Source organism: Babylonia areolata, chromosome 19 (genome assembly GCF_041734735.1).
Source record: "Babylonia areolata isolate BAREFJ2019XMU chromosome 19, ASM4173473v1, whole genome shotgun sequence".
Classification (NCBI taxonomy): Eukaryota; Metazoa; Mollusca; class Gastropoda; order Neogastropoda; family Buccinidae; genus Babylonia; species Babylonia areolata.
In genome coordinates, this window is record NC_134894.1 from 44,450,084 (window position 1) to 44,460,861 (window position 10,778).

Consider the following 10,778-nt stretch of genomic DNA (forward strand, 5'->3'; position numbering starts at 1 on the left):
TGATATTCATGATACAATAATGTATATAATCATTCTGCTGAAGAATATATTTATATGTATATATTCTGATTCAAATCCAGTGGCTTACACAAAGGTATATGATTAAACTAACTCATACCCAGTGACCATTCTTTTCTTGGTCATTTAGTTCACTTCTCCCTTCGAGTGGTGCACACTTTAAGAATCTCAGTTTCCAGATGTCTAAATCTTATATAGGATAAAATACAAATGAGGCCAGGAGCATTAGAAATACAAAATAATAAAGAAAGAAAGTAACTTTTGCTTATTTATGGTCTTCGTCTTATTCAGAAAGGCAGGAAATGATGCCGTACTTGTTCACTGTTCAAATACGCATAAAATGCAAGATTTGTCACCACACGCATGAAAAAATCAAGTCATGCACTGTGTTTTCATTCACCGCATCACACCAACATGCATCTGTATTTCTGAATCATGCATAGTACCTTGAGGTCAAACAGCCAATATTCAAAAGGCTATGTACTAAAGATTGTGTCAGTCTGTGTGAGTTATCGTTGGAACCACACTCATTGACATGTCAAGCAGTCATAAACCCTATAGATAGCTTTCTTCCTGAATTGCACTTAAAATTCTTAACTGAAGTTTTCACTTGAGTAAAACTAATGAAATACACATACAAAATTTATGAACATTCACAAATAAAAAGCTGGACTTTAAGGAAAAATACTGCTTTTCACACACCTAGCCGATTACATACCATACATTAATCATAGAGTCATTGTTGGCAAGAAAGACTGAAATCTGTCTGGAATATACTCAACCTCATTACTGTATCCTTCCTCAAAGAAGCAAAACTGCTTTATATCTGTCCTTTACATATCAACATATCAATAAAAATTAAATAAATTTCATAAATCATTCACTGTTAAATCACAAAGAAAAAACGTTTGGTAACATGGACACTATTCATTATGCATAGTGAAACAAAACAACACACAAGAAAATAAACAAGTAAATTATTTAGCATAATGAAATAGAAAAAAAACCCAGCAACATAAAAGTAAACCAATAGATAATTCAATATTAAAAGAAAAACATCAAAATACAATAAAATGAAAAAACAAAAAACAAACATATTAAACAAACGCATCACTATTAAACTAACAGAAAAGATCCCTAAATACTAAAACAACATAATCCAGTGATACTTACAAACAACATAATCCAGTGATACTCACACTGCTTTTTTCCCCCCAGATGGATAAGATTAAGAAGCAGAAGAAAACCACATCTTAAGAAGTTGTAAGCCAGAGAGACATATTACTCCACAGTTCTCAAAAAGAAGAAAGACTGTTAATATTAGTTTACTCCAGCATAGGGATCAACACTTTTGTACAGAAAAAAAAAAGACACAAAAAGAAAGAATCACAGATGGTGCATTTCCATTCAAAGAATGTAAATAATACAGATAATGAGTAGGGAGCAACGAATCACCTTTTTCTTTTAATAAATAAAAAAAAGAAAAATGCACAGCTGTTGAAGACCAAATACAAAGGCCGCAGAATGCATGCGTTCATCCATGTATCAATATTACGTCTGCAAGGGAGTAACAAAGTGACAGTAAGAAAGAGACGCCGAGAGGGGGAAAAAAAAGCAAAAAAATATTCAGATCACAGAATCATATTATGTCATCACAAAACAAATGCCTTGAACAGACATTTGTAAAACTTAAAACTGTTTATGATTATCAGGCTTAGAGACCTTGAAGAAAAAAACAAAAAAAACGACTACCAAATATACAGAAATAGGACGTCTGAAAACATGTTGCAGCACAATAAGGAGACCAACTCTTAGGAAAACTTGCTGTAAAAAAAAAACACACTCACACACAAAAGAAATCCCCAAAACCAGCCTCAGTGAAAAGAAAATTCAAAACTGCACTGTACATGGTCAACTATAACACAGACAGCCAACATGTGAATGTTTTACAGTGCTTCACATACATCTTGGTATCCTGGTAATCACAGCGACTACTTCACTGTGAAGCAACATCATTTGGTGAATTGACACAGCTCCTACAATGTTACACTGCATTAAGTGCATTCTCTCGTATTTTTGTGACTTCTGACTTTGAATTGCAGGAAATGTACTGTTTACGAAATACTTATTTATTGCGAACTGCATTGTTTTCTTTCCTTCTGGCAAGTCACAGGAAGTTTTCATCATCAACTGAAGTCATGCACAGTCAACTCTTTATTATGAAACATAGGAAAAATGTCAACTTTACAATATAATGAACATTAGTCATAAAACCAATTGCTCAATGAACAGAAAGAATCAGCATGTAGTCTGTGGCGTGTGATGATGGAATCTTTGCTATATCTAGCAAGACGCTAACATTCGGTTTTTAGTCCACACAGTACATAGCTAGAAAATGGCAGACAACACAAATCCTTAAGTAAAACAAAACAAAATGAACACAATTTGCCTGTCACAAAACTCAACCCACTCTACTCCAAACTCAAACCCAAACAAACTAACTGCCACACAGACACACACACACATACACACACTATGCAAACATGTCAAAGATGAAAAACAAAGATCCAACAGTAAAATGAGTAAAAAGACAAAAAAGATTCACTTTTGGTATAATGAAAACATGAACTCTTTAATACCAACTGAGAGAATGCGAGAGATGCACACTTAATGATGCCACACTCAAGTAAAATGCCGACACTCTTGCTAAAGTCTTCTGAATTGACAAATGTGTGACCAGGTTCTCAAGCCTTGACGAAGAAGATGATTTCATTGTGGTCATAACCAGTGAGGCAGAGAGCACGGCCCTGAGGATCCACAAACTTCCCTCCCACCAGCTGTAGGTCAGTCACATTCTCTGAGTGCTGGTACTCCAGCTGCAACACACACACACACACACACAAATGCATACACACACACACACACACACACAACACACACATACATGCACACACAAAAATTCACGCCAACACACACACACACATTCATGTACACACACAAACACACACACACACATTCAGGCACAAACACTTACACAAGCATTTGTGCACACACAGAGACAGACACATATAGAACACATTAGATTTCATAGTCTACCTTTGCTGACGAGACTGAGCGGGACAGAGTGTCACAACACAAGGGAAACAATTCGATTTTAAGCCCTCAGAATACTTTGACAACATTTATTGCCCTTAGACATTTTTGTTGCAAAAAGAACAAGCTTTTTGATTCACTTCTTGTAAAACAAACCAAGGAATAAAAGCTAATACAAATGAAATCCTGACTATCTACAAATGAAATCCTGACTATCTTATGCACTTGGGCCAATACAACTGACCTAAACATTGAACAGAGAGAATGTGTGTACCTTAAATTTCAAACATAACCAGAGTCAACAGATGATAACTATTCTGCCAATTCATGTCAGGAACTAAATATTAATCATCATATCTAAATCCTAGAATATTGACATCTTCATTTCATTTCATAAACATTCCTTGTCAAAAAGGGCTGCCAACTTAAACAAACAATAACAACAACAAAAGTGAGATGACATTTAAACATGTCAATTGCAGACTGTTCTTGTAAGGGAAATAACTCCATCAAGATCAGTTCAACACGAGGAATTATGGAAATAAATACAGCTGATCATTCTGAATGAACCAGTCCTTACCATCCTGATACCAGGCAGACATTCAACTTCTGAGATACTGTAAAGTTCTGGGATGTACACAGAAAGAATGAAATAAATGGAAAAAAAAGAAAAAGAAAAACACTTCAACTGAAGGATGTGACTGGATAAAGTCATGTTAATTTTCTATCAGTGTGATGAAACAAAATCAAAGTCTGGAACATATCAAACACTTAATACTACTATCTTTCAACTCACTTGAGGAACGTTTCCTGGGGTGACTTTCCAAACTCTCATGAAGGAATCGTCACTGATGCTCAGAACCTGAAAATAATCAGTCTGGGTTAGTGCTCACTGCTAACCACCCATACTTTTCCACAAAAGAAACCAAAAGACAAAATTGAGGACGGCTAATCCCAGTATTGCGTAACTACCACTAAGGTATATGTATCCACTTATCATTATGCACTGAAGGGGATCAGTACCATTCATTGACAGTTTATCCGTACACAGAGATCTAAGACCTGGGCAGCAATCTGTTCACACAATCATGATGTACAAGTGGTTAATCTAATGATCGTGTCACATACTTAAAAGTTTTATAAATTTCACTAGGCTCTAGCAAAACCATGTATGTATTGTTACCATAAACCTGTTAATCGTAATAAAACTTTTATCAAACCCATATGACATGAAAATTATGATTATGTTTTGTGCAGTCCCTCCTGCAAAACACCTGTTATTATTCACCTACATCAGGATGGAAAGGAAAAGTCCATCCACACATGCAAAAATATCAATGACATACATAAAACATATCCACTAACAGAAGAGATCAGTGACTGGATACCATCTGTGTACATACATAAAAAGATCACTGGAAGTCCCCATTTTCATTTATGGTGATGTGATAACTAGACATATGACCCATACCTGGCTTTGAAAAATCTCCCAGTAATAAACACCCACATACACATAGTGAATATAAACAATTTTATAAATTTCTCAAAGACAAGCAAACATACACAAACACATACACACAAAATATAATGATAATCATAATAATGATAATAATAACATATATTCATATGGTGCTATGTGTATTTAACAAGCATGTATGAATAAGTATGAATATATAAATATGAATAGTATGAATAAGACACAGGAATACAATAAAAAAAAAAAAAAGAAAGATAAAAACTGGCTAAATATACTATTCAAAAACAATGTAACATCACTCACAACTCACATGCCCCTCTCACCTCGCCCCTACCCCACACAGGCACACATCATCGATATACACATATGCACAAACTCGTGGGGTGAAGGATTATAGTTTAAAATATTGTTTGAACAAATGTGTTTCAAGATTAGATTTTAAAGTTTTAAAATTAGAGCAGTGTCTGACATTTTGTGGTAGAGATTTTCAAAACCAAGGTCTGTGTCATGTACAAATGTTCAGAAATCAAGGCACTTGCGTTTTAACTCAGGATTTTAAATGTGTGTGGTGGAGTGGTCTGCAAATCTTTACTAGGTCAGAAAGATACAAGGGTGCTAAGGTGAACAACCTCACCAAGCCTTTTTCAGGAGCCACATCCACAGCATTGATGGAGCGAGCATGTGCTGTCACCTCTGCCCCAATTTTCCCAGAAACTGCGTTGAACACACGTAAATGACCCGAGCCATAGCCAGCCACCACCGTTCCTTTCCACAGTCGTACACTGTTACATGGAGACCTGAACGAAACATGCATATTTAGCAGCTAAAGTAAACATAGAGACAGTGAATGACCACTGTGTTTATTTGAGGTAGTAGATTTACATTTTCAAGTGTGTATGATCAGTCTGCTTCAGCTGAGATCATACAACAATGTGTAATCATTAAAAGAAAAAGAAATTATATGAAATGATTTTCAAGACATTTCATTTATGTATGTTTTGATGAAGTAAAACCAAACAGCATTAATGGAATAAGAAATCAAACTTACTTGTAAGACCATGCCTACATAGACCCTCAAAGTACTGATGCGCTTATCTGTAAATGCAAGAACAAAATATAATGCACATACACACACACACACATTCTAACTGCCACATAAACATGGGTTTACAAGCAAATGATCAATGTAAACAAAGGGCTGCAGAAACAGGCAACTGCTTTGAAACCAATTTTGCAATTTTGAAATGAACATATTGCACACATGAAAGATGCACACATACTCTCATATGTGTTTGTACAAAAGTATGCACACATACATGCATGTGTACAAGAACACACACACACACACACACACACACACACAGATACATACATACAAATGGACACAAACATACTTCTATATACTGATTCAGTCATGCACAATCATACACATGTACACACAACACACACACAATACCCTGAGCCTGCTATGGAGACCATCTGCTTGGCGTCACTCCCAGAGAAGTTCCAGATGAGGATGTTTCCACTGTTGTCACTGCTGGCCATCACATTACCCTCCACAGACAGGTCACAAATGGGACTGCTGTGACCTGTCAGGAACCAACAACATCAATGTTCTGCTTGTTGTTGCGGTAACTTCTTCTGTGTTTGAGGGCTTCTACGCACACCTTCAGTCGTATACATGCACCAGTGCTATGACCTGTTATGAATAAATATCATTAATAATGGTGCTGCTGTTGTTTTTATAGCTTCTTCATCTGTGTTTGTGGGCTGCTGATCCCATGTTCACTCAAGTGTACTGTTGCATTTTTATGTGTATGATCATTCCTGCCCCATCCCCCTTATGTAGGCAGCCATATTCCATTTTCAGGGGAGTGCATGCTGGGTATGTTCTTGTTCCCATAACCCAAACACTGACATGGATTATGGAATCTTTAGAATGTGTATGTGACCTTCTGCATGTGTATACAAACGCAGGGGGTTAAACCACAAGTAGGTCTACACATTTGTTGACCTGGGAGACTGGAAAAAACAACTCCACCCTTTACCCACTGGATGTGTGTCTTTCGGAAACATCTTTGTGCATGCTCACGTAAAACACTGTGAGCTCTAGGTGAGGAAGGATGCTGTATGAAATGTGCGTTATTACCATATTGTTATCAGTGATGACATTTTCAAAACCTTTAAAAATACACATGACCAAATCTTATCCATCCTTTGTACAATGTTTTTACTGATGACAGTTTACCTTTCAAAGTGTTCTTCAGCGTCACATTTGTCCCTTTCGGGGGAATCCCAAAGACTAGAATTTTGCCGCTCTCCGTACCTGTAAGGGGGAAAAATTTTTTTTTAAAAATCTTCTACTAATAAATACATAGATATATATGAGGCAATCACTTAAAACAAAAATAAAGAGCATTTTTTAGCCAAGTAAACCAAACACAATGCTGACTACAAACGAAGAACACAGCTGACTGGTTTTTGGTTATCATTATTCAAATTTCAAAATGTATCGAAGTATAGTGTGCTATCATTGTTGAATTATTTCAAAGTTCATTTAAATCTGATTTATTAATGTTGACTTCTGGTTGGAAGAGTATTTTTGGTAGCCATTATTCAAAGTCCAAACTATATCAGTATAATGCATTTTCATTATTAAATATTCAAAGTTTGTTTAAAAATCTGATTTCTATTATGTTTACTTGTGGTTGGAAGTGAAAATTTTACCATCAGTCAACAAATCAGCAAGTAACCAGTTTCAGTTTCAATTTCTCAAGGAGGTGTCACAGCGTTTGAACAAATCCATATGGGCTACACCACATCTGCTCGGCAGATGCTTGTCAGCTGCATAACCCAATGCGCTTGTCAGGCCTTGAGTGCATGCTTATATATTTGTGTACCTATGTGTGTGGAGTTCTTTTTCAATAATTTTGCCAGAGGACAACACTCTCATTGCCATGGGTTCTTTTTCAAAGCGCCAAGTGCATGCTGCACACGGGACTTTGGTTTATTGTCTCATCCTAAAAGACTAGAGGCTCAGTTTGATTTTCCAATCAAACATGGGAGAAAGGGTGAGAGTGAGATTTGAACCCACACCCTCACGGACTCTCTGTATTGGCAGCTGAGCATCTTAACCATTCTGCCACACTCCTCCTGACAGTAAGTAACCAATACACACATATACATGGGAACTCACATAATCATGCTCTCACTCTTCTCAAACACACAATCAATCTCTCTCTCTCAGACACACATATACACAAACACAATACACACACACACACATACATACACACACACAGAGACACACAGAACTGATCATAAATTCAATCTAAATCCACTTACCAATACAAACACAGTCTCCTACAGCAACAACTCCCCTGGCAAAGTTACTGCTGGAATTGTCTGTAAAAAGGAACAAAAAGGCAATCAGTTCTCTCACTGTGTCACACTGTGACATACAAACACACACATAGTGACACAGACGAAAGTCATGTCTAATATCACTCAAAGTGAAAAAACATTAAATCAAAGAAAGAACACACAAACCTTTATACACATTAAATTGCATCCACACATGCACACGTAATACAAACACATACTACAGTCACTCATTCACTAACTCACTCACTTGCATACAATCACCCACAGTTTAATGAACCAAAACAACTACCTACACTCACTCACTCACACACACACACATACTCACTCATTCACTCTCTCACATACACGCACACACACACACACATGCATACAGTTTACTGAACCTAAACACATACACATTCAACTACACACACACACACACACACACACACACACATACACTCTACCACTCAAAACAAATCTAATTTTTCACCAGACTGACATCACTGAAAGTCAAACAACTTCACAAAAAGCAAGTCATACCAAAGGATCTCACCTGACCCATCATTCAAGCCATGCCAGTAAATCATTGCTGACCCATCCTGTTCAAACATCTGAAAAACAAGAAGATCCGCTATGCAACAATGATTATGGTTTTTTCTTTCATGAGAGAAAGAATTATCAAAAAAATCAAAAATCAAAATAAAAAAGGAAAAAAGAGAAAAAAGAAAAAGGTTTTCAGGCAATCAAGACAAAGCTACAGTTTCCTACTGAATTGGTCAATGTGTGCATAATTATAACAACACAACAATAACAACAATAATGGTAAAAGTAGTAATAATAAATAATGATAATAATAATAATAAACACTTTTTTTTTAAAGTCATATGAAGCTCAAAGCACTTAACATACAAACAGAAATATTTAAACTGCAAATCACATAGTAAATGTAATCAATTAATTCACATACCATTTGCAAACAAACATCAAGACACCATTCATCAGCCTCACTTGCATCTCTCTTTCACTCCCACCTCCCCCTCTCTCTCTCTCTCACACACATATAGTATACCTAAAATGTCTCACACACATGCGCACAAAACATTCAATTCATGACATGGATTTAAAACAGTTGGGAACTGTGGGGGACAAAGAGATGGTGCTGTTTGAAAAAGTGCCCAGTGTGCAGTGGGTACAGCTGAGCAGACAGGGAAGAGTCATATGCATATCACACATGCATACTTTCAGAAAAAAACAACTTATGTAGAAAAATTGCCATTTAACTTAACATATAAACTATATAAGCAATTTCTACATTCAACATCTCTACAATGAAGGTAAAAAAGCTACCACATTATCACTCAACACCTGTTACCTGAATGCCTCTCTGTGTAGTCAAAACCATGATGCACCTTGAAGCTGCTTGCACCCACTTGGCCTGTGTAAAAGTAATACAGACTATGTTAAATATTTCAGAATTTTCACATCTTTCACCCAATATTAATATCAATCTCAATATACTAATTACTAAATTTACATCAATGCACAGTCTCATTATATAATATTCCATCAAACAACACAAAAAAGACTCTTGTTTCTCTTTCTCTCTCTTTCTGCGCATGTACACACACACACACACACTTTTATGTCAATAAATTTTACTACTACTATTTCTGTATAACTATAATACTGCACACATACATGCAAATTTGCTTTACTAAGATGATATCACCATACCTAAGTGAAAATTAGAATATTCAATCAATATCAGTCGGTCACACTGACAATCACTTTTACTTGACGACTGAGATGATTCCAACTCTTCAACTATCAATCAGTCTGGTAATTGTACTGGCCATAGGTCATGCAACAGTGGACATCCTGGTAGTACCCCTATTGATTACAAATATCAGAGATGAAGATTAGATTAGATCAGAAGCCATCCACTTCAAGTGTACCAAGCCTGGGCCGCCAACAACACATGCTGCCATGATTTCCTTGAAATAATGGTTATCCGGAAGAAACTGTAATTCATGTAAGTTTGTTTTCCTGGAAATTGACACATAGTTTGAGAAAAACAATAAACAAGCCTGCTTGTTATACTGAGTAATGCGATTTGATATTTCGGGCTGGTACGTCGACTTTTCCCGACAAATCTAATCCGACATGTATGCTGTTCCAGTATGGATGTTGTACGTTACAAACACTACTCATGTTTCGGTATCTGTTTGGCATCTGCCTGGTAATTCTGGTTAGTTGTTTAATCTGTTTTTAAGAGACCACCTAACCAAACAGACACAGACAACAAGGCAGACGCACCTCCATAAGAAAGGGGTTGCCCAGTGACGCTGATGGCTCTTTGCAGACCACCTGCCGTGCTGTCACGCTGCTCCCGTCTGTCGAGGCAGTGACCACGTTCACGGCGTATTTATGCACCACGGCATAGCTGATCTGCCGTTTGTCTGCCATTACCAGAACTGCCAGGTTGTTACACAAGGAAGACGAGCTTCCTTTCAGAATGATGGGTTTTTCACGTCGGTACATGATTCTGAACACACAGAGCTACGGTCGTGCACACCCGTCCCTGGATTCTTGTTGCCGAGAACGCTTCTTCGACGCATGCGCTGTCATCAGATCCGCTTTTACCTTTTCTCTTTCCGAAACCAAAGAGCATTTAACCGAAAAAAAAAGAAAAAAACAATACAGAAAAAGAAAAACAAAACAAACAAACAAACAAAAAACACTCACCAATGTGTTGAAAACGTATAAAAGGTATAAAAGAAATGCATTCTTTTCCCATGCAAAGGCTCGGTCTTGCGCGCATTCC

At 36.7% G+C, this 10,778-nt stretch overlaps 1 protein-coding gene across 1 annotated transcript; it reads right to left on the minus strand.

Annotated features, from left to right (window-relative positions):
* Nucleotides 1–689: 689 nt before the first annotated feature.
* On the minus strand, nucleotides 690–10,570 carry LOC143293747 (WD repeat domain 54-like). The gene is made up of 9 exons (XM_076604958.1): nucleotides 10,271–10,570; nucleotides 9,327–9,389; nucleotides 8,508–8,565; nucleotides 7,934–7,993; nucleotides 6,837–6,914; nucleotides 6,045–6,177; nucleotides 5,223–5,385; nucleotides 3,908–3,973; nucleotides 690–2,894 (listed from the first exon to the last, which is right to left on the minus strand). The coding sequence occupies exons 1-9, from the start codon at nucleotides 10,493–10,495 to the stop codon at nucleotides 2,763–2,765; spliced, it is 978 nt and encodes a 325-aa protein (XP_076461073.1). The 5' UTR covers nucleotides 10,496–10,570; the 3' UTR covers nucleotides 690–2,762.
* Nucleotides 10,571–10,778: the final 208 nt, after the last annotated feature.